Here is a 25889-nt window from a genome sequence, read left to right on the forward strand (position 1 = left end):
TACGTGAGCTGCCCTGGATGGTCCACTGCAGGTTACATGCACAAACACTACAAACTACTACTGGATTGTGTGGGGACTTGGAAGAAACCTATGTGAACACATTTAGACATGCAGACTTCAGGGCAATGCCACCCTAGATAAAGATCAAACTTAAGTTGAAGACTTTTAAGGTGGTAGCTTCTTTAGCTACAGCATTATTTGTGTGGAGGCATTTTATATTACTGAACGGTATTCACACATTTCGCTATTATGAAAAGTATAAAATAATGAAGGAGTACAATAAAATCTTAATTATCTATCACTAGATTAACTGTCAGCCTCCATTAACTGTCACAGCCAAAAAACAGAACTTACCCATTACTATTCTTCTACTGTCACGTGGTACACTGCGAGCTAGGCACATTGGAGCAACTCTCCTTTGTGCTAGTGCATAGTGTTCTTCCCAAACACCACATGTCATGCTGCATTTTGAAATCACAGTGTCAGTTACGTACCTTCAGTTTTAATAGCATTTCATAGCTTTTCTTTTTCGTTATTATTAATCTACAGTACTATACCTTGTTATGGCCAATAAACATGCGTGTGGTGTTGGAATTGTCACAAAAAACTGAAATTATTAAACGTTTACGAAGCAGTGAAAATGCTTCAAGTACTGTTTTAACTTAAGGAGTAGGAAGAACAACAGTGAATGATATAAAGCTTGAAACCGACAAAATTGAAAAACATGTTGAAAAATGGTGTTATTCTCTATTAATGTTCTTCTGTATTGTAATTTTCTTTTTAAATTCTATTTTTTTTAGTATATTGTGAAGTGCAGGCAGCTTGTCATGCACTGTGGTGGAGCAGAAAGGGTGGAATGATTGCTGTAAGTGATGGAACTAGATGAAGGGTTTTTTCTCTGAGTTTTTTCTTGTCTTCTTAGAGAGTAAAGGCTGAGGGGCTGTCAAAAGACAGGGCGTGTTGAAGCCTTTTGCGGCACTCTTTGTGTGATTCTTGGACTATCTTCTTATATAATTCGCTACCGTGGCTGTTCATTTGTCTGTCCAGGATTTTAAATCACCTGTAGCTCGTAAACCGTTTGACCTGAAATTTGGTACACATGTACTATGTGACATCTACTATCCGCTTTTGGGGTGATGATTGACCTCCAAGGTTATTCCTCTTTTTATTTTATTGTAGAATCAACACTTGGCAGCGGCCAGCAGGGCGGCCGTGCGGTGCATGCGTATGGGTACCGTTCACATTCCTACCACCTTCGCCGTCACTTCCCCTACCTCTTCATATCTTAAATCATTCTTGAGGCAGCTTAAGTGAAAAATGAAAGAAAACATACTAAGTAATTGCACAACAAACACTGACTTAATCAGTTTTAACACGAAAAGATGCCAACGAAAGAAGAGAAGAAGCGGGCCGCTAGGGGGGAGAAAAGTAGAGCTGCTCAGCAAACAGCAAGCACATCAACCTCTGAGCAAACGAATGCTAATCATATGGAGAGAGAGTAGGAAAACTATGAATGCTCAAGTCAAATGTATTGACTGCACGTTATCGTGCAGTACGCCATTACTGTTACAAAAATAAATTGTATTGTGCTGTAAGGAGCGGGCACAACTCTTTGGAGATGTGTGACAGGAGAAGTCAGGGGAAAAAGGAAGGTGCATCAAAAGGAAGTTTTGAGTAAGGAGTCAGGAGATAATCAGCAGGAGTGTTTGTTGTATGGAGAAAGACAGAACATGAGTGGCAGGAGATAAACCGATTCATATGGAAAGCTTTCTTTTATTGTTTTGGAGATGTGCTCTGTAACCCAGATAACGGAGTATAAGACAGGGCACTGTTTGTTACGGAAAGAAACTCCCAAGTAAAACGTAGAAAACTCCAGTACCTCTGCACCGTATTTGCTTATTACACTCGTTGTAACAATATTATATTAATTAATTACATCAATACTACATTTTTTGTTAATATACCTTTGTTTTGTAAATAAATGACTATTTGCTAAACTAATCTACTGTATATCACTCTTAAAGTAGTTGTTCTGTTATCCATCTTTTCTATTACCTGTCATGGCCTCAGTCCAGACCCCTGACGGATAATCAAGGTTTTATTGAACTTAGGGAGGACAGCATCTGAAACCAAAGGGCACAGATTGATGTGGTTGATTCAATTTTGGCTAACACTTTAGTTTAGGCACTAGAACCTCCATCTAGTATTCATATTTTTTGTAACAAGACATACTGCAAATCAAGCATTTTGGTGATTATCTCACTTAAAAAGCATCAGTAAGGGGTTTATTCATCTGTGCAATGTAGTCTACTACAATAATGTCACTTTTGAGTGGTCACAAGTGGCTTAAGTGAGACACATTTCTCCTGATAATGCATACTTCAGTATAGGACCAGTGAAAACTCCATATTGATGTCATTTTAACAGCATATCAAATGATACACTGCACAGAGATGAATAACCATTTTAATGGTTCTTTATAAACATACCACCAAAAGAAGCCTTTGTTAATGTCTTGTTACACAAGAGTAAAGAAGAAATAGGCTCATTTTTGCAGTATCTAAAGTGTTAACCAATTCTGCATTTTTTTAACAATGAACTATAGACACATGGATCAATTTTTCATTTACTGTAGTTGAAAGGGACACCTTTTAAATTGTGGTCCATGCATATTTTGAAAAGGAAACAGCAAGCATAGTGGGGCTAAAAGGCCTGTTGTTTTGAGTTCAGTCCAATGAATCCATACTGGACTGCATTGTGGCCACTGAAATACCTTGAAATTAGCCATTCATCTGTTTTCTAAATCCTTTTAAACAATTCACAGCTGTGTAGATCCAGAGCATAATCTTAAAACTGTTTTTTTTTTAACTTTGTTTTATTTTGAACATTGGCATACTACTCAATCAAACATATTACAATAATATAACCAATACATTTACTTTGAAATGACTGTAAAGGGGAAAACAAAACAAAGTTCAACCCCAACCTGAAAGAGAGAAAAAGAAGACAGGCATGAGCCAAAAAAAAAAAACAAACAAAAAGTAACTTTTTTCAAAATATGATAAAACAATATCATAAGGCAGTCAATCACAGGCCCAGAATTATCTTATTCTAAAATAATATTAATGAATTCTCCCCATGCTTTCAAAACAGTTTTGGACAGATCCTCAAAAACAGAATTAGATTTTTTCTAATTTGAGATAATACAGAATGTCACTTACCCAACTGAGGTGTAGAAGGTGGTGAGTTAGGATTGTACCAGTTTGACCAAAATTCATCTGCATGCTAGTGGTGTGGCATAGGACATTACAATCGATTTCTCCCTATGCACTTTAAATCCATCCACGAATACACCACATAATGCTATTAATGACTTAAGACTGATTTTAACATCAAGGCTGTCTAAGATGAATGTAAACATTTTTGTTCGAAATGATGTTAATTTAGTGCATTCCCAAAACATGTACCCTAGTGATGCTGCAGCAAGATGGTAACAATTGCACTTTGGGTTTTGCCCTAGGCACATTTTAGACAATTTTAAATGAGATAAATGTGATTAATAAAGGACTTTTATTTGAGTTATGTAATGCCTGGTGGATATACAGCTATAGTGTATTTGATATATGGCCTTACTCTTAATTCCCTACAATTCTTAGAAGGCAAATTCTTTGAAAGATTTTATATATTATTGTTGAAATGCTGAGTCTTTATCAAGACTAACCAGGATGGTTTCTGGGATTGATATGGAAGTGAGATGCAGAAGGTTTGGTACATTTTAATTTGCATATAGGAAAAAAAAGGGCGGCATGGTGGCGCAGTGGTAGGTAGCGCTGCTGCCTCGCAGTTAGGAGACCCGGGTTCGCTTCCCGGGTCCTCCCTGCGTGGATTTTGCATGTTCTCCCCGTGTCTGCGTGGGTTTCCTCCGGGGGCTCCGGTTTCCTCCCACAGTCCAAAGACATGCCAGTTAGGTGGATTGGCAATTCTAAATTGGCCCTAATGTGTGCTTGTGTGTGGGTGTGTTTGTGTGTGTCCTGGAGTGGTTTGGCACCCTGCCCAGGATTGGTTCCTGCCTTGTGCCCTGTGTTGGCTGGGATTGGCTCCAGCAGACCCCCGTGACCCTGTGTTCGGATTCAGCGGGTTGGAAAATGGATGGATGGATGGATATAGGAAAAAAAATGTACCCATAATCTAAACACAGAGTAAGTCTTAAATGGTGAAAAAGGGTGACACCATGACCATCCTTGCTAAGCTGCTACATCTATTCCAGAGTATCCATATTTACATAAACCAATCACTCTTTAAGACTCAATTATAATTCATCTGGAATTTGAAATGGTCACACACCCAAAAGGTGACTTTACAAAGATCTACAGCAGAAGGTATCATGACACAACCTAACTTTCTGTTTTACTACTGAAGAGCAAATATACTCAAAATAAAATCTTAGAAACTGGCAGAAATTCACACTGGCCTAGCTTGTAGTGGAACACAAATCCAGTTCTAAATCTTCTTTATATGCCCTGCTTTGTGTTTCTTTCAGTAGTAACTAGTGTCATTTCTGTAGAGACTTTAGGTTTCCTACTTGCCAGTTCTTTTAATGCGACAACAGTGTACATATAATGCTGAGCTACACCAAACACTTTCACAATTCTGTTCTTATACCTCCCCTCACTAGTTGCTCTTCCTTTTACAAAATCAGTAAACTTTATTAATACTATAACAGGAACTGCTGCTTTCATTACTTCGTTAAAAGACAATTGTTATTCAGTTTGCCTACACTGCTGAACCCTTGTATTGCCTCATAAACATGAAGTACTTCCTTTGTGTAAGTATTAAAAATAGTTTGATAATGTTAAAAAAAAAAAAAAGGAAGACTGAACAACTAGTGAGGAGAGATGTAGGAGCGGAGTTGTGCAGAAGAGGTTGGTGTAGCTCAGCCTTATAAGTACACAGTTGTTTCAATAAAACAATTGACAAGTAGTCCATAAACTGGGTGACTATCACTGTGAACTTTTCTACATATCATAGACTCCTCTACTATGCCTTTAACATTGAATTCTGGTAGAGTGAAATTACCAGACTCCATTCACTCACTCTTACAGCACTGCATCCAGAATTACAGCTTTTCATCCATCCATCCATCCTCTTCCGCTTATTTGAGGTCGGGTCGCGGGGGCAGCAGCTTAAGCAGAGAGGCCCAGACTTCCCTCTCCCCGGCCACTTCTTCCAGCTCTTCCGGGAGAATCCCAAGGCGTTCCCAGGCCAGCCGGGAGACATAGTCCCTCCAGCGTCCTGGGTCTTCCCCGGGGCCTCCTCCTGGTTGGACGTGCCCAGAACACCTCACCAGGGAGGCGTCCAAGAGGCATCCTGATCAGATGCCCGAGCCACCTCATCTGACTCCTCTCGATGCGGAGGAGCAGTGGCTCTACTCTGAGCCCCTCCCGGATGACTGAGCTTCTCACCCTATCTTTAAGGGAAAGCCCAGACACCCTGCGGAGGAAACTCATTTCAGCCGCTTGTATTCGCGATCTCGTTCTTTCGGTCACTACCCATAGCTCATGACCATAGGTGAGGGTAGGAGCGTAGATCGACTGGTAAATTGAGAGTTTTGCCTTACGGCTCAGCTCCTTTTTCACCACGACAGACCGATGCAGAGCCCGCATCACTGCGGATGCCGCACCGATCCGCCTGTCGATCTCACGCTCCATTCTTCCCTCACTCGTGAACAAGACCCGAGATACTTGAACTCCTCCACTTGGGGCAGGATCTCTCCCCCAACCCTGAGAGGGCACTCCACCCTTTTCCGGCTGAGGACCATGCTCTCGGATTTGGAGGAGCTGATTCTCATCCCAGCCGCTTCACACTCAGCTGCGAACCGATCCAGAGAGAGCTGAAGATCATGGCCTGATGAAGCAAACAGGACAACATCATCTGCAAAAAGCAGTGACCCAATCCTGAGTCCACCAAACCGGACCCCTTCAACACCCTGGCTGCGCCTAGAAATTCTGTCCATAAAAGTTATGGACAGAATCGGTGACAAAGGGCAGCCCTGGCGGAGTCCAACTCTCACTGGAAACGGGCTCGACTTACTGCCGGCAATGCGGACCAAGCTCTGACACCGGTTGTACAGGGACTGAACAGCTCTTATCAGGGGTCCGGTACCCCATACTCCCAGAGCACCCCCCACAGGATTCCCCGAGGGACACGGTCGAATGCCTTTTCCAAGTCCACAAAACACATGTAGACCGGTCGAGCAAACTCCCATGCACCCTCCAGGACTCTGCTAAGGGTGAAGAGCTGGTCCACTGTTCGCGACCAGGACGAAAACCACACTGTTCCTCCTGAATCCGAGGTTCGACTATCCGATGGACCCTCCTCTCCAGAACCCCCGAATAGACTTTTCCAGGGAGGCTGAGGAGTGTGATCCCTCTATAGTTGGAACACACCCTCCGGTCCCCCTTTTTAAAGAGGGGGACCACCACCCCGGTCTGCCAATCCAGAGGCACTGTCCCCGATGTCCATGCGATGTTGCAGAGACGTGTCAACCAAGACAGTCCTACAACATCCAGAGCCTTAAGGAACTCCGGGCGTATCTCATCCACCCCGGGGTCCCTGCCACCAAGGAGTTTTTTGACCACCTCAGTGACTTCAGTCCCAGAGATGGGAGAGCCCATCTCCTCGAAGCCGTCCGAAAGTCGTTCTCCATGGCCTCTCCAAACTCCTCCCATGCCCGAGTTTTTGCCTCAGCAACAACCGAAGCCGCCTTCCGCTTGGCCTGCCGGTACCTATCAGCTGCCTCCAGAGACCCACAGGACAAAAAAGTCCTATAGGACTCCTTCTTCAGCTTGACGGCATCCCTCACCGCCGGTGTCCACCAACGGGTTCGGGGATTGCCGCCACGACAGGCACCGACCACCTTGCGGCCACAGCTCCGGTCAGCCGCCTCAACAATAGAGGCACGGAACATGGCCCATTCGGACTCAATGTCCCCCACCTCCCTCGGGACGTGGTTGAAGTTCTGCCGGAGGTGGGAGTTGAAGCTACTTCTGACGGGGGACTCTGCCAGCCGTTCCCAGCATACCCTCACAACACGTTTGGGCCTACCAGGTCTGACCGGCATCTTCCCCCACCATCGAAGCCAACTCACCACCAGGTGGTGATCAGTTGACAGCTCGCCTCTCTTCACCCGAGTGTCCAAGACATATGGCCGCAAGTCCGACGACACGACCACAAAGTCGATCATCGACCTGAGGCCAAGGGTGTCCTGGTGCCAAGTGCACATATGAACACCCTTATGCTTGAACATGGTGTTCGTTATGGACAATCCGTGACGAGTACAGAAGTCCAATAACAAAACACCACTCGGGTTCAGATCGGGGGGGCCATTCCTCCCAATCACGCCCTTCCAGGTCTCACTGTCATTGCCCACGTGATTTAAAATGCTAAATATGTCTGTCATGCAAAAATTCTTGAATGACTGGGTCCTGAACCTTGATCTTGGTCTTAATCGAGAGCTTATGATGTGACATAATTCAGTTACCCTCACTTATATTTATAACAGAGCAAACAAAGTCAAGGAAAAACTTAAGAAGGACATATATTGTCAGAATTTTTTAAATAAATGAATTTGTGCTCACTCTGAAGAAGCTGGGACACTCAGGGTCCAGCAAACTTCCCATTTGTTTTTCTGTCAGATGGACGTCACTTACATTACATTTTATTAAAAATAACATAGACTTTACTTTAAAGTTTTCAAATGATGCAAAATATACAGTATGTTGGATTAAATACACAATATAGTTCCTATTAGGGTGCATTTTTGTTGTTTGGTTATGGGTGACATTGGAAAAAAGCTGACCAGACCACATTTGTATGCATGAGGAATTCCTGCCTAGTGAGAGAGAACGTTTGAGTTCTGCATATAAGGGAGCAAAGTGAATTAAAAAGGAAAAAAAGTTAATTTGTCTGTATTAATTACTATGAAAAAAGATGCTAACCATAACTTGCAGTTGTTATGGTGGTATGACTACACAATGGGAACAAAAAATGGCAGCTAGTTAAACCTTGTGTCCAAGGCAAAAGGCAAGCATCAGCAGAAGTCAGATGTACAGTAGCTGTATGAGACAAAGAATGCTACAGTGGAGCAACAACTTCAGTGACGGTTCTGCTTGTGTGACCTTTAGCAAGTAAGGGCATACATAACAAAATTATTCCATAGGAAATGAGACAGCCTTTTTCTTAAGCCTTTCTTAAATATATACTTCCAGAATTATCAAAGCATATCTTTAGTCCACAAACTGAACTGATCACTGTGTGCTTTTCTATATATCATGCACCTCTGCTACACTTCCAAGGTCACAGCAACAAAGAAAGAACTGAAACCAGGCTCTGCTAAGGTGAAAGCAGTGAAATATATATATATATATATATATACACACAAAGAATATATATATATATATATAGTGTGTGTATATATATATATATATATATATATATATATATATATATATATATATATATATATATATATATATATATATATATATACTAGCCATGTGCACCCAACTACGTTGCGCGTGTTAGGGCTCATTTATACTTCACGCTCAGAATGCGTACGCGCCCGCATCATGGCTGCAACGCATTCCCAGCGTTCATTTCACGCGTCCTCTGAGCAGGTCCTCAGAAATTAACGCAACGCAGTGCGCGAGTTGCAGTACCAGCAAAAAGTCGGGGGGCGCAGTGTGCTAAAAGTCGGAACGTGACGTCAGAGTCTCTGTTTACTATCTACATGTGACAGCAAGCCTCTATGCAGATCCTTCGGGGATCGATGTGCGCACTTTGCTGTTTGATGAATGGCTCAAATACAGCGCTATACATTATGTAGCCGATGTGAAGTTGCAAAAAAAAAAAATAGACGGCACAAAAGATAAAAGGTATGTGAGACTTTTAAAATGTATCGTGTCATTTATATATGTCTTTTTTATGTTTTAATTTTTACAACTTAACAACAGCAACATAATGTATAGCGTTGTATTTGAGCCACTGAGAAAAAAATAAAGTACACGGTGAAAACGTGTATTTTGTGATTAAAGTGGAAATTTCGGCTTTAATCTCGAAATGTCCACTTTAACCTCGTAGTTTACTTTATCATTAAAGCAGACGGTCGTAAGCGTCATCCCAGTTTTTAATCGCTACGAGCTTCTTGGACCTGACAGCAGGTAAAGTTAAACAATAAAAAATAGATGGCACAAAAGATGGTATGTGAGACTTTTAAAATGTATCGTGTCATTACGATTGGGAATATGTGACGCTTGAATATAAAAGCACCACCAATGCATCTGTATGTCGGCATTTTGCTTCAGCAGCGGAAAGCAGCAATAGATCGCCAAACAGAACAAATTAAATGTATGATATTCCAACTCTCTGCACATTTAGAATCTTTAGATTTATACTTGATATCACTTTCATGATGAAATTCATTAAAATGTGTATGTTACATTTTACATATAATTTCGTTTAAATAATGAATACTGTTAATAAATACACACATGGGGGAATAATTACACACATGGGGGTGTCACGGTGGTGGAGTGATAGCACTGCTGTCTCGCAGGGAGTTATGTTGCTGGTATTTCCTGCTTGTATTCCAAAATTTGCTTCGGTTTCCTTCCAAAGCTATGCAGATTTGGGGATTTGGTGCTGCTAAAATGACGCTAGTGTATGTGTGTGCTTGTATTCACCTTGCGATGAGCTGAGGCCTCATCAAGGGACTGCTTCTCACTCGTGCCCAATGCTTCCTGGAATGGACACATACATCCCTGGATTTATGGATTTAATCAATAAACATCCTTTTCAGAGATATTGCGGTAAGGTGTTATCGGAATTTAGTAGGTGTTTTAGGCAATTCACAACACAGAGAAGCCGAACATGTTCTCACCGCGATAATATCTCACACTGCCACCTGGTGGATTCCTCCAGATTTACGTAAAGTACACGCGCAAGTATAAACACTACAACGCTTGCGTAGCAGAAGCGCCCGCTGCAGCATGCGTCGCGTCGCGTGAAGTATAACTCCGGCCTTAAAGTTGTCTGTGAAGGGCTCCCTGTTTAAACACAGCTGACAGTCGTGAACTGGGCCCTTCATCGCACAGCATTATGATTTTTTATAAGGGAAACAAAATTACAAAAGAAAACCCTTGGACATTGATTTGATAGGAACGGCCTACTCTGAATCACTGTCCGAACAGTAATTATGTGGTGGTGTAGGAGCATTTCTGCTTCTGTCCGTTCACAGTCCGTCTCGTTTTCACGACGCTGTCGTTTCCTCTCACGATTTCTTCTCAACCTTTCTCCAATCTCGCAGGTTGCTTTGTGGCAATCCAAAGAGTAAGGCAATATACACGGAGCACTGGTTATAAAAGGGGGACACATAGGTATCCAGGCTCTTTAAAGCATAAATAGGAATCACTTCACTGACATGTGAGCAAGAAACGGTACAACTGTGAGACGTGCAGCACTCGCCGCCTACAACGTAACAATAATAATTTCTGGAACGTGCTGTAACGTTGCCATTCATTTTACCCACTGTCTTTCTTTCATTCATATGTTACGTAGGCACGTACCTTTTATCTTCGGCACTCTCATTCTCTAAACAGGCCTCAGGAGGTAACCAGTGTAACACTGTCCACCACCCCTCTCGTTATTCCGGCACATTGTTGACATCCGTGAGTAACAACAACGTACTAAACTGGAAGGTGGTCTACGCATGCGTGGAATTCGCGGACAAACAAAGATCAAGGTTTAAATGAAGATCTCTTTAGTTAATTTAAAGCACACAGAAAAACAAATCACCAATTGAAGCTTTATGAATAATCGATTCGCCATCAATAATTGTTTTGGTAAAGCCATACTCAGTGTAATCCTCCTTCCATTTTATAATTTTTCCGCCACTAGCAATGATTAAATGAACGGTAAAATAGTAAGAGCGAAGCGAGGGTGACTTATTCAGGCAGGCACGCAGGCGACAGCTCAATAGCTCGAATTTGGATATGAGTAGGTTCTATTTCGAAAATATATAAGTAAGTAAGCTGTAAGGAATGAGTCTGACAAATTTCAGCCTCCTACCTACACGGGAAGTTGGAGAATTAATAACATTGGAAAGTTCAATATGGCGGCCGACATGGGCATCATACCGCTGAAATAAGTGCGTACATCGGCTTCAGTTAGTGCAGGGAAGCCACCTACCAAATTTCGTAAGGATGGGGCCATAAATAAGAAAGTTCAATATGGCAGACGTTGTTGACCGTTATGACCGTTACATGTAGAATTTTGAAATGATTAATTTTTGTAAGTAAGCTATAAGGAATGAGCCTGCCAAATTTCAGCCTTCTACCTACAAGGGAAGTTGGAAAATTAGTAACGTTGGAAAGTTCAATATGGCGGCCGACAGTGGCGTCATTCCACCGAAATAAGTACATACATCGGTTTCGGTTAGCGCAGGGAAGCCGCCTACCAAATTTCGTGAAGATGGGGCCATAAATAAGAAAGTTCAATATGGCGGACGTTGTCGATCGTTATGACCGTTACGTGTAGAATTTTGAAATGAAACCTGCTTAATTTTTGTAAGTAAGCTGTAAGGAATGAGCCTGCCAAATTTCAGCCTTCTACCTACATGGGAAGTTGGAGAATAAATGATGAGTCAGTGAGTGAGTGAGTGAGTCAGTCAGTCAGTGAGGGCTTTGCCTTTTATTAGTATAGATATATACACACACATATATATAGTGGAACCTCTAGATACGATCACCTCTGTATACGAGTAATTCAAGATAAGATGAATGTATGAGTGAAAATTTCAGATCTAAATACAAGCATTGGCTCGTGTAACGAGCCACGAGCCAGGCTATGGTTGGATTTTTTTTTCTCCCTAAATAATAAAAACCATCATTTAAAAACTGCATTTTGTGTTTACTTGTGTTATATTTGACTAATGGTTAAATGTGTTTGATGATCAGAAACATTTTGTGTGACAAACATGCCAAAGAATAAGTAATCAGGAAGGGGGCAAATAGTTTTTCACACCATTGTATATATATCTACATATATATTAGGGGTGGGACTCGATTAAAAAAATTAATCCAATTAATTAGAGGCTGTGTAATAATTAATCTTGATTAATCGTATGTAATCGCACACGTAAATTTGCCCCAAATCGCAAATGTTTTTTTAATTTAAAAGGGTTTTAGTGGGCGACAGAATCAAATAATAGACATGGACATGAATATTGTAAACTGAAGCTGTTTTAATTTCTGAAAAAAAGCTTTTAAACTGCATTTGAATTCAAAACAGAAACAAAAATATCATCCCTGGTTAAAATTGGGCAGACCTAAAAATAAAGTGGTAGTTTAAGTACTTTAAGTACATTTTCAGAATAGTATTGTCTTTAAATAATAATAACCAAAATTTCACCATAAAGTGCAGTTTTTCTTCTTAAAAAAATAAGTCAGAAACATAAAAGGTAATTTGACCAGCTTACTCTTTAAACTCTGAGTAACATTAGCCAAAATTATTTTGTACATTAGGCTAAAACAGTGTGATCATTGAACATTTTGTAATTAGATGTAATTAGAATTACTAACGGTCACGGAAGTCCAATGATCCCCAGTAAGAGCCACAAAGTCCGCTTTCTGTAATGCATCTAATTTTGCTTGCTTTTCAGTGTGCACAAAACCATGCTTTTATCAAGGCTTCACTCTGGTAGTCTTTTGAAATGAAATTTTCCTCCGATAAGTCGTAGGAACGCGCTTTATTCCGACTCTAATATTTTTGTAGCTGTGATGTGTGCATCAGTGTAATCGATGTACCAGGAAATCATGCATTGACAAAAGTTCCCCTTTGCTTGGAATTGAAAGTGTGATTAAATGTGTTATTTTTTTAACGCATTATAGAGTACATGCATCGAAGCTTCTCAGCTGTGCTTGTGCTAAGAAAAGTAAACATTTTAAAAATAACGTAATATGATTCTGCGTTAACCGCATATTTTTTCATACGTCCCAAACCAAGGAGATGCGAGGATAAAATGAATCGGGAAGCGCGCGTACATACTCAGTGCATCTCTTCTCGGGAATCGAACCTCGGATGTCGGCGCTAGAGGCGAAGCCTCTACAATTGCGCCACGGCGTGTGGCTTGTCTATTTGAGAGTATGTAGATCGAGGTATATATATTGTCAGGGATGCCAGGGGCCATGACCCGGCCGGGACGCCATGAGGGACCGGATGTGGGTCTGCGCCCACCCTGGATCACGTGGGGGTCGCCTTCCTGGTTGCTTTGGGGGCCATGGGTACAGGGCATGGAAGCTCCACCCTGTAGGGGCCCGTGGTCACCGCCAGGAGGCCCCCCAATGTCTTGGGGACCTGTTACCCCAGGAAGTGCTGGGGGGAAGAATTAGGACGGCTCCCGGAGAGCTGCCGGGAGGACAGCCGGCACTTCCGCCACGCCTCACGTCTCCATTCATTCAGCACTGGAGTCGGTAGGAGGAAGGACGAAGCTCAGGAGAGCTGTGGAGGCGGCCCGAAGAAAGGCATTGTGGCCAGGACTGTGACTTTGGGGTTTGTGTGCACTATTTGGACTGGGTCTGAGTGACCAATTGTTGTAAATATTGTAAATAAAACGTGTTTGTGGGTGACATGAACGTGTCTGCCTGTCTGTGTCCGGGTCAACTTCCACAATATATATTCGCAACGGAGAAGTAGTGTGTTAAAGAAGTTATGAAAAAGAAAAGGGAACATTTTAAAAATAACGTAACATGATTGTCAATATACAGTAATTGTTTTGTGAGTGTTATTGAGTGTTGCTGTCATCAAGGATTTGATTATCATTATTTCTTTCAATCAGGTTCGTATTTGTAGGATGTGTTGTGTTCAAGTTACATTCCGTGTTTGTCAATCGTTGTAAAGATAAGAGGTTTCATTCATCGATTTGTTTCTTACTGCATCAATAAACAGCTCGTCTTCCTCTTTATCTGAGATGTGACACACAGCATGCACGGGTTTTTTTTTACACTGTCTTCGTTTAGCGGGACATTGACTTTTTCCACCGTGTGCTTTGTTTCTGCAGTAGCTGGATTTATGAATATGCTTGTATGTATCAGACGCTTCATATTTTTTGCTGCCTTCTCAATTGTGTAATTCGGTTTTTGTTCAGCACTCTTTGGAACTGTTGCTTTTTGTCTGTGCACTGCGTCAGTTCACGTGAGCCGCTTGGTGTTCTTGCATCAAAGGTTCCCAGCTGTGCTGGTGCCATCTCGTGTGATGTCCATGGCTGTATGTAATGTTAGTTAAGACCCGGCACTTAAAAGTTTCTCTCGCAGTTTTGCTGAGTTTGTGCCAAACACCACCCTGACCATCTCATCTTCCTCTCCATAAGGACAGTCCTTCATCCGTGAATATTTAGCGGCAGTGTTTCTATTGGATTGCCGCTGACGGACGGCCTTATATGGGCAGGCACTAAATTACAAACGCCAGCGGCAGTCTGTCTATGAACTTAATTTAAAGTTTAGGTTTACACCGTGCTTTGTTTCCGAAGTAGCAGCACACAAGAATATGGTTTTATATGTCAGTCGCTCGCTTGATATTGTTTCGCTGCCTTCTCAATTATATAATGCATGTTTTGTTCAGTGCTTTTTTGAGCTCTTCCTGGATTTCTACATACTGCGTTGATAATCAGTTCACGTGATGACGTGGGAGGCGTGATGATGTCACATGAAACTCCGCCCCCCACGGCCATCAAGCTCAACTCCATTACAGTATATGGAGAAAAATAGCTTCTAGTTATGACCACTACGCGTAGAATTTCGAAATGAAACCTGCCCAACTTTTGTAAGTAAGCTGTAAGGAATGAGCCTGCCAAATTTCAGCCTTCTACCTACACGGGAAGTTGGAGAATTAGTGATGAGTCAGTGAGTGAGTGAGTGAGTCAGTCAGTCAGGGCTTTGCTTTTTATTAGTATAGATGTATAGGGGAGGCACAGTGGTAGCGCTGCTGCGTCACAGTTAGGAGACCTGGGTTCACTTCCCGGGTCCTCCCTGCGTGGAGTTTGCATGTTCTCCCCGTGTCTGTGTGGGTTTCCTCCCACAGTCCAAAGACATGCAGGTTAGGTGGATTGGCGATTCTAAATTGGCCCTAGTGTGTGCTTGGTGTGTGGGTGTGTTTGTGTGTGTCCTGCGGTGGGTTGGCACCCTGCCTGGGATTGGTTCCTGCCTTGTGCCCTGTGTTGGCTGGGATTGACTCCAGCAGACCCCTGTGACTCAGTGTTCAGATTCAGCGGGTTGGAAAATGGATGGATGGATGGATGGAGATATATACAGGTATATATAAATTGGAATATGCTCTTACTAACAATTCCTGTGTGGTGCACAGAACCATTATTCATTATGACTTTGCCATGCTGAAATACAGAAAAATGGAGCAATTAACCCACTAAAGCAAAATATCTGTAGCCTGAGGGGAAAACTATTTTAAGTTGTTAGCAGGTGCAATAATGTTACTGCACTCTCAATAAAGAGTCACAATCACAAATCGCTATTAGTCTTTAAAGGCTGCGTATGTATAATGGATTGACTGGTAGCTCCTGCTTTGTGACACCTCCTCCCACAGTGCTGCAACTACGGGCACTTCTACTATATTGTGGGGGTGCGGACTGATACAACCAGCCTTCACTGCAAAAAAATTGTCTGAGGCCGTATTATCACACTTTTGAGCATCAGCTAAACACAACTTAGTCGAAAGTGGCTGCACACCGAAGTGACTGTGGCCAAGAACTGCGTTTACCTCTAAATGGCGACAGACTTTGATGTGATGCTGAAAATATCACCTGGTTAAAATGTTATCACTTGACCTGCTTTTGGTAGCAAACAGACGTTTACTGATTACATACATGAAAATAGGCGCCGTCCTCTGCCTCATAAACGAGTTAGATGAATAAACAGCTAGTCAGATTTAAAGATTTGTCCAAACCGTCCGAAACCTTTTAAAAACCTTTTGAGTTCCTTAGCCGTATCATTAGGTGCGCAGGTGCGACAGCGTGGGCTCTGCACAAAGATGCTGGCGTAATTGGCAACACCAGTCGCTCACATTTCCGTCACTCATTCAATTTTGCGCCACAATTGGCCCGTGTTTGTCCAATCCGCTTCATGCCCGAGAGAGCCGTCGCGCTTTGAACGCCATTTTGGCTCTTTCTGACTGTAATTGCATATTTTACCAGCATACACGAACGTAACAGCGGAGCCTCAATGGCTGCAGGCTCCTTTTCCTGGTATTGTAATCATCTTCTGTTTGTGTGCTTTTGACAGAAGGTTTGTGTGTTTGTTTTGAAAGTTGTCATTTATTAGCATTTTATGTCCGTTTGCATAGCATTTAATTTGAAAACCGGCAGGCGATATGAAAACTCTGTCTCAACAAGCGTATTACGAGAAATATTTATTAAAACGTGCAGTCTGTCATTTAGGAAAAAAAGAGTAGAGGAAAACTGAATTATGTGACTACCGAGTGTACAGAGAGCCGCTGGGCCGCAACGGAATATTAAGATTCTGTTAAATACTGTTCTGTGCTGCGTCTAGCACGTTTCTGCACATATATAGGAAGAAACATTTAAACGGGAGCGTTTATTGGAAGCCGCGTTTTTGGCGTGTGTATAGAAAAAGTGACTTCTCTTTCAATTACTGGTGTTGAAAACAAAGTATTTTTTCACTGAGAAATGTACCTTTGCAGCAGATGGTTACAGACAATTAAGATGACAATGTGTAAACAATACGTAAGGCAAATCGAATAAAAAATGAAGGCTAAATCCCCAACAAAATGTATACAGACCCCTGTATTCCAGCCGTTGGAAGTATGAGCTTAATACTACAGCTTTTAAATTGTAAGCTTGCCTTTTCTTTTAAAATAAAGAGATTTATAAACAATTGTTTTTGATATGGGATATTAATAGGAGCTTAATTTTATTTTTTAATAAACCAGCTAATATTATGGCAAGGAAGAAAGTTATGCTTTCAAATTCCCTGCTTGTGTAGAACAACCTGCTAATTTTATTGTCCAATTTCAGATTTGCGTGTCCTTGTACACCTCTTTACTTCAATTACATTCTGTTTGTAAACTCATTTTGGAGATTATTCTGAAGACTTGTGTAATAGTACAACAAAGCATGTGGAATGACTGAAACGTTCCACTTGTTTGAAAACATCCAGAATTGAATATTTGATTTAACTAGGTAACAACATTTTCAAATCTGCTTAATCCAGTCCAGGGTCATCGAGGACTGGAGCCTTTCCATCACAAGGCCTCAACAGTTAATACAACGGGCAAAAGCCATGCTCAGTTGTTGGTATTAAACGTTATTAATAGGAGCATGCTTCTTAGATGACTTTTTATATAACCGTCATTTCACTAATGGTTTTTGGTTTGTTCTTTTGTAATATATTCAGCAGTCATGCCTTCACATTCTCGTATTTTCAACCATTTTGAATGGGCCCAAGACCAGGTGACAACTCTTGGCAACTTCAAGATGAAGTGTAAGCACTGCAGTAGAGAGGTGTCAGGCTCATACAAGGCAACCTCCAATTTCTTCACACACATGAAGGTAAAGTGCCTTAATGTTTTCATAATGTGCAAATATGAATATTCCACTTTTTGATTAGTAATATTAGACTGCATGTGACCTTTATGATCTGCTTTTGTATTTCAGAGACATCATGCAGATATTCACCAGGTACTGAAGGAGCCTCTTCTTGCAGAAACAACTAAGGTGAAGCCAACTGTCCATCGTTATGTGAATCCTCAGCAAGCTGCGTGGAAACCAACTGATCCTCGGCAGCAAGTACTTACAGATAGTCTGGTGAACTTCCTTACCCATTCTCTACAGCCTTTATCACGTGTGGAGGATCCTTCTTTTAAAACATTGCTAAAGTTAGCTCAACCTTCATTTGTTCTTCCAACTCAGAAACAGCTGAGCTGTGTTCTTCTGCCTGCAAAGACAACAAGCCTTCATGTTACAATTAGTTCTCAGCTGGCAAAGATTCAGGGTCTTTGTGTGACAGTGAGTATATGGTCTAGCAGAGATACACCTTCTTTTCTTGGCATTACTGGTCACTATATTCACAATTTTAAAATTAAGCATGTCATGCTTGCTTTTAAAAGAATTGACAGTTCAACTAATGCAGAAAGTATTGTTTTGTTTTACCAGCAAGTGTTATGTAGGTTTGGAATAGAGGACAAAGTTGTAATTGTTGTAGTTAATCATGCCTCCCGCAAATTGAGTGTTACACTTCCTGGTTTGGAACAACAATATGCTTATGAAAATGACAATAGTGCTGAATTTGATACAAATGTTGATCTCACTTACTTGCCTCAGAGCCTTAACTGCTTTTCTCACACGCTTCACCTGGTTGTGCAAGATGGGTTAAAGCATGCTGGAGAGATGTCTGGAATTATCAGCAAAGCTAACGGTGTTGTCAATTATATAAATCAATTGAGCTTAGAATCTGCAAACTGTGAAGGAGAAAGTAAGGAGCAAAGTCCTGATGCAGTTAGATGGAATAGCCAGTTGAAGATGCTCAGATCCATCCTTAAGACGAATCAGTCCGATTTAGAACAGTTTGATATTCCTGATAAACTCACCATGTATGAATTAAATATTATCAAAGATATTGTTGAAATCCTTAGCCCTTTTGAGCTTGCTGCTGACCAAACTGAAAAAGACTCCCAAGTTACTGCTAGTTGCATCCTACCTTGTATACGTGGCCTTCGTGCCGAAATGGATGAATTGTCAAACACCTACAAATCCCAAATGGTTTCAACACTTAAAGCCTCAATTAACTGCCATTTGACTAAATATGAAAATGAAGAAGCCTTTACTCTGGCAGCTGCTCTGGATCCACGTTGGAAACTTGACTGGTGTACTGTTGAAGAAGCCAGTAACATTAAGCAAATTTTGACCAACAAGGTTTCAGCTCTGGCCATGACAATTACAGAAACTTCATCAGCAGATGAGTTGTCTTCTCCTCCAAAAAAGCGTTCAAGTTTATTCAGATTTATGGCATCTGATTCCCACCGACTTCAGTTTCCCACTGCCACTGCTACACTTTCTCAGGTTGAAAGCTATTTCAGTCAGCCAAGTATTCCAGAGGATGCGGACCCGCTGGCATTTTGGGAGCAACATCAAGTGACACTTCCTCAGCTTGCTCAGCTGGCATCCATGTATCTTCCAACTCCAGCTTCATCTGCCCCAGTGGATCGTTTATTTTCAGTTGATTGTAAAGCTTTTCAGCCTGAGAAATATTCTTTCTCAAATGCAATGTTCGAGGAACTTATGTTTATCAGATGCAATGGTCAATTGAATTGTTAATTAAAATTGTTACACCACGTGTGCACATTGATAAGGTGAAAACTGACATATGGATAGACTGATATCCCATCTCCTAAAGAGTGAAACAGTTCTTTCATCTTAATAAGCTGCATATTATTAACATAATTAAACTCTGGCCATGGTTAACACAGCCAGTCATTTTTATGTCAATTACATATGAATCTCTGACAAGAGTCATATTATTTATATTTATGTAATTGACTGTCCTTTTTGGTGGTGGAAATAAGCAGCTGGTCAAGTTTTATTGGACAGTCTGCATGAAGAATTGAGAAGTGCTGAACTACTCGTGGTATTTTTTTCTCTGTAGTAATGAACTTTCTTTATCATCTATAATCAATTATCTGACTCGGTGGGGGCGAACAGGGTTTGAGGTGGGTGCCTGCTTGAGTTTTATTGGGCAGTGAGTATGCTACAATTGGAGCTGCTTAAAATATGAAATAAGGCTTTCTCCAGTTTTACTGTATTTTTCTTTTGTTTTATATACATCCTCGTGATTTATTGTCTCTGTTGCCTTTGGTCATGTGTAGTGTTCATTGGGATGGTGGCTGCTTGAGTTTTATTGAGCAGTATCACTGCTCAGCTGTAAGACTGTCTGTGTCCAGTTTTTGTTTTATTTTTCTTAAGATTATTAATATTCTTGAATGTTCTGTGTCTGCAGTGATTACCTACAGTATGTGTTAAATTTGGACATAGTACAGCATTTGAAGCTGTCATGCAATTTCTCTGATGTATGAAATTTCTGTAGAGTATTTACAGTATTGCGTTAGAAAATAAATGCATAATTAGCAGTTTTTTTTGGAAAGTTCAAAATAAACTATTTTATGATAAAAATATGAATCTGTACAATAAAGTAAACTGTTCAGATTTTAAATTGAGAATGGCATACTGCAATGGGTGATGCTTCCCTCTCTTTCAAATGCTCCTTTCCTGTTAGCAGACCTATCTTTGTTGTCCAAATCAGTTGTAGTTTTCTTTTATGTTATGAAAGTTCATTTATTATCGAGTAAAAGCTGATTGTGTGAGCAAATAAAGTACTTGTGAAATGAGCACATTATCACAGCCTTTATAACACAGGCTAATTTACTTTGACAGTTATTAGATCAGCTATCTTAGTGGCTTAGAGGATCACCTCTGATGAAACATAACAGTTAGCAAGGGGTTGTGCTGTGTTCATGTCCCTTGGAAGAGATGGCAAATGTAAGTTTCTCAGAAGGCAATTTCATGCAAAACCCTTTATAAATTATAGCTCCAATTGGGAAAATTTGGATAAAACAGAGTTATTCAAATTAGGTTAGTTGTTAATAACATTTATGTACCACTTCATTCAGTAATAAAAAATATGACGTGGCAAGCATGTGACTTTCTCCATATTCATAAATTAGTACAGTATGCATTTACCAAAATATATTCAATGTGCAATATCAATTATTTATTTTTCACATTTAGGTCCACTTTAAAGGAAAATCCATTTGAAAAATTGTTCTTTAATAAAACTACAAATCTGAAATATTCAGCCTTACGTTTTTAGGACTAAATTGGAACTGTTTAATTAATGAATCAATTCAACCTTTACTGTGTGAGTTTAGGCTTAATTCCTTTGCTCACAGTTTATGTAATCAAAGATTTGAGAAGAGCAGAAAGAATTGAAACCCCATTGGCACCCCCAAATAATAAAGTAAAGGTGAATAAGTTCAAAACTTGGAATAGGAAAAGTTTTTTTTAAACAAAAACGTAAGCACCAACCACGCACAAATAGACATCACATAAACCCTAATTTCTAAGAAATACAGATTAGATTGTATCTGCTATGACTACTGTGTGTGAAATTTTGAACTTTAATAGCTCAAAGCTTGAGCTTTGGGTTGAACTCATAATTCACAAAAGTCTTTCTATCAGAGTTCTAAATGTGTATACCAAACTTTGATCTTTTGAATTTCATAAGATTGAGCCCATTTGTTCTCAACTTACAATGTCCAGAAAAAAATTACCATAGACACAGATCTTTCCAGAAATGGTCAAAGCACGTCCTAAGGATTTAAAAACATGATTTTCTGTTGAAAACACAAAATCAATTTTTTTAAAGTAAAACAATAGAAATATAAAATGTGGAGAAAGAAAAAAGTTTATGAGGTCAGCCAAAAATCACATTGTCTTGTCACATTATATTTGGACTGATGCAATAAATGCTTAATGTATGTAGTTTGCTTATTTTCTTGAAAATATTAGAGCTAATATTACTTGTTTTGTGTAAATCAAGCAGCAAATCAACAACCAGCATTGGATTTCTTTCAAAGTGCAGTCAAGAAATGTATGTGAACATGAGGAAATGGCAAGGTGTCATATCACAAGTGGTATTGCTTTAAAATCACATAGCCTGTGAATGCCGTTTTAGAGTAGGATTGCATCAGCGTAAATCTGCAAATGGAGAGAAATAGGGCGATGGACCTGATGACGATTCAGTGCTGAAAAGCTGCTTTTTTAATTGTTCTTTTTTTTTTCTTTTTAAGCTTTGAATTAATTGTTGGATTGTTTTCCTTTTATAATGTGTATTATGTTTACTTGCTTGTTCAGCTCTTCATGTTCTCAAAAACCTTAAAGAATATAGATCACTAATTTATTATGTTTAATGATTGCTTCCACTCAACCTTGCAAGATACATAAAAGCATGGATAACCAGCATTTAGTAAGGTATCGATTAATTTTCTTACTGATTCTACATGGAATTTTTACATTTTTTTTCAGTGTAATTAAAATTTTTGTTTTATTTTGTATTTGCCTATGGAAAAGAGAATGGATGGCTCAGCATTTGTTCTTTTTACAAGTTCTTTAAGAGCACTAGTATTAGGGGTGCTTCAATATGTTATACACAGTGTCTATTAAAGCAAAAAAAAAAAAACAAATTTCAATTACAGGGACATTTTTCTTAAAATAACTCATGGACAAAAATGGCTTTAAAAAAATCACACAGACCTTTATTTTTTTCTTGAAGTTGGCTATGATTCTGAACAGAGCAGATATAAGATTACATTTTTATTATTGGCTTTTGTATAACATGCAAATTCTTAAAGAGAGGCAATAGAACATAACACTCCACTTTAAATGAGTGTGGTATGCACTTTGAATTCACTTCAGTACTTTTTGTTGTTGTTGAATTTAATTTTTTTTAATGCATTGAATTTCCTTTTCTAGAATAAGTGTTTAAAATTACCTTGCACAATTTTATTATGTGTGAGCACAGTTCCATTTTAGAAGTTGTTGATACACACTTAAAGTATGCATTTGTGGAGTACTGAAGTCAGATGAAAAGGACCAGTTGGCACACTAAAGAGATCATAAGATGGGTATCACATCATGCCTAAGATAGAAGCTGGACCACTAGATTGTCTGAGAGTAGTTAATCCAAAATATGTGGTGTATGCCCAGGTATTTATTGTCTTTTCTACTTGCATAGTTTAAAGACATATTTTAAGAGAATGTCTATAACTTAATAAAGGTTGATTACAAATGTTAGCTAGTACAGATTTATTATAATATGTTAGGATAAAACCTTTAATTGTTTTATCCGAACACAAACATTTCACTTATTTTAAATACTTTTGATCACTGTATTAAGAAAACTTATATATAGTGCCATTGTTTTGCTTCCAGGGTATGACCAAAGGAAATTACGATTAAAAAGCTGAGGCAACAGTCCTGTGCTTCTCAATATTCGGAAAGAGAGATTTATTTTTGCTATTATTTGTGATGAGGATTAGTTTTAAAGTGTGTGCATTAAGGAACTTGTTAAATTGACTCCAGTATAATTGTATATATGTCCATTTTGAGAAATAAACTCTTTCTCTCTATGCTGCTATACTCGTAATTGTGCATAATGGGTGTTGCTCTTTGTTGTGCACTTTAAAAAATATATAATAGTTTCAGAATATTTGTTGGAAAAAATCCTCAGGTTGAATTCTGTCTCATGCTCTGTCTGTATTCATTTGAACTTCTACCCATGTTGGCGCAGGTTTTTCCTCCTGCTTTCATCTCGTAGCCCAAAAGGCATGATAGGTTATTAGGTGCTCTAAATAAGCCTGTATGTGAGCTTGCTCTTCATGGAAATGGTGACCTACTCCAGATGTACTTCCTTCCTTGTGTCTAACACTGTTGGGATAGGGTCTGTTACCTGCAGTATTTAACTGGATTAAGTGGGTTAAAAAATGGAAGAAGGGATGGACATGTCTTCCATAATTGATGCACAACACTTGATAACTTTGTGTATTAAGGTAACATAAATCTTATTTAGATAAAAGAACAAAACGATTTCAGCCTAGAATGTAAATTTTAAGTGATAATTGCTTATAATCATTCAGTTATTACTCACTAAATATGTTAAACTTATGGTGCAATAGACTAGCGGATTTAGTATGAGTTTTAAGTAAGTAAACCTACAACATTCTACATCAATTTTGTAGATTTTTAAGGCAATATTTGCAATGCAGTACAACTTTATTCTATTTTTGCATAGCAGTGTGCCATTGATCAATTCTCAGTTCAAAGTACTGTATAGATGATACTAATTACTAAGTACAGAATTGCTACACATATAAATGCAGATTTGCTAAAACATACAGTAAAAAGAACAAGGTAGAATTGGTTAAACCTAAATGGAAACCCACAGTATGCGTCCATTAATTTGTGAACTATGGCCAGTTGAAAACAATGGAGATAAAAATTGTACAAGAGAAAGTCAAAAACAAAATCACAGTTCTGGAGACCTGCCAACTGGCCGCCTACCTGCTTGTGGATTTCCTATAGAGGACTCTGTGCCGGCCTTCCAATCTGATGAGAGAATCTTTCTATCCAATGATTCTAGTGCTCCTTTATCTGAGATGACTTTTCCATATGTAGGAGAGCAGCTGGGCAGTACAGCAGTGGCACCAAGTGGCACATCCAGATACTGAGAAGAGTAACAAAATAGAAGAGGATTAGTAATGGTATAAAAATATTGTGATATTTCTGTTTCTGTACAAATGACTAGCAAACAGAAATGTGGTATGCACAGTTAATCAGGGCATGCTAGACTAAAGTAGTGAATCTTCAGCCTGGATTTAAAAGCTGAGACTGAAAGTGAATCTCTTATATTAGCTTTGGGGCCGTGTAACTAAAAGCTTGACCACCTTATTTTATTTATCCTTGGAATCCTAAGCAAGCTGGTATCTTGAGGGCTCCGGGTACTCTGGTTCCTTCCCACAATCCAAAGACATGCAGGTTAGGTGCATTGGTGATTCTAAATTGTTCCTAGTGTGTGTGTGTGTGTGTGTGCATGCACCCTGCGGTGGGCTGGCGACCTGCCTGTGGTTTGTTTCCTGCCTTGTGCCCTGTGTTGGCTGGGATTGGCTCCAGCAGACACCTGTGACCCTGTAGTTAGGATATAGCGGGTTGGATGATGGATGGATGGTATAATGATGGAGTACTGTCAGCACATTTCTATCCATACTGGTAACGATTTGATAAATAAGAACTAAACCAGGCAAGCGTAGTGCCTGTGAACCCAATGTAATTTCCCACTCTCTGTAATAAAATAGAATGGTCACTGTGTGAAACATTGAGCATAAAATCTAACAACACAGTGGCTGTGGAATTTCCTTCATCAGATGATATCAGAATGTTGTTTACTAAACAGGTTAGTGCCGTTTCTGTACTATGACCAGTGCGGAAGTCAGTCTGGAATTTCTCAAATTGCGATGTGTAAGATGAGGCTGAAGCTGCATGCGGAGTACTTTTTCAAATTTTAGAAAGAAGACAGTTGTAATGGGTCTTTAATTATTAATTGTATGTGGACCTAACTCTGACTTTTTAAGTAATGAACTGATAATGATGATAGAGGTCTCCACTCCCATCAGGTTACAGCGGGACGCAATGAAATTGCTTGCAAGCGAGTCTGATTTTCAGTGTTGCAGGCGGGATATACTCATTTACCTAAGCAGTTAGAACAGATACCTATACTGTCTTGTGTGCAGCTTTCTCAAGATTGTAGAGCCTGGAGACCGCCTTAGTGGAAACAGCATTAAAAACTTGGTAAAGGGGGAGTCTGACATTTGGCAGTCATTTTCAACTGGCAACTAACTTCCGTTCACGTGGTGTGATAACTGTGTTAACATACAGTGCACGAGTCGGGCACCTCGGGTTTAAAGTGCAACTCTTGCGCAGTAGCGAAGTGACATGCTAGAGAGTGCCAATAGAGATTTAGACTGAAAGCTTTGAGAAAACCTCTTTCATATCTGCTACCATTATAGTAATGAGAACTACAATCTTGTGTCAAGGTTTCTTTTTGTGACTCCGTTCAAAGCAAGCACGTATAAAACGGATGAAAACATTTGCGCTTTTTACTGTTTGAAAATCTTAAGCTTTTAGAATTGACTCTTACTGACTGAAGAACAAACATGACCACTGCCTTGCACGGCTACACCAGATTAAACTGTAGTGCCCA

General features: G+C 39.9%; 1 protein-coding gene across 7 annotated transcripts in view; it reads left to right on the top strand.

Annotated features, from left to right (window-relative positions):
* Positions 1–21616, top strand: part of LOC120529098 (zinc finger BED domain-containing protein 4-like) — a 38139-nt gene extending 16523 nt beyond the window's left edge. The window contains exons 1-3 of one of the 7 annotated variants that reach the window (XM_039753125.1): positions 16171–16349; positions 17478–17632; positions 17738–21616. In XM_039753125.1, coding sequence (XP_039609059.1) covers positions 17483–17632; positions 17738–19396 — 1809 coding nt within the window. In that variant the 5' untranslated portion in view covers positions 16171–16349; positions 17478–17482 and the 3' untranslated portion in view covers positions 19397–21616. Of the gene's footprint in view, positions 1–16170; positions 16350–16381; positions 16916–17477; positions 17633–17737 lie in introns of those variants that run through there. The other 6 variants (XM_039753127.1, XM_039753128.1, XM_039753129.1 and 3 more) reach the window with 6 other exon arrangements.
* The last annotated feature ends 4273 nt before the right edge of the window (positions 21617–25889 follow it).

This window comes from Polypterus senegalus, chromosome 1 (genome assembly GCF_016835505.1).
Source record: "Polypterus senegalus isolate Bchr_013 chromosome 1, ASM1683550v1, whole genome shotgun sequence".
Lineage (NCBI taxonomy): Eukaryota > Metazoa > Chordata > Cladistia > Polypteriformes > Polypteridae > Polypterus > Polypterus senegalus.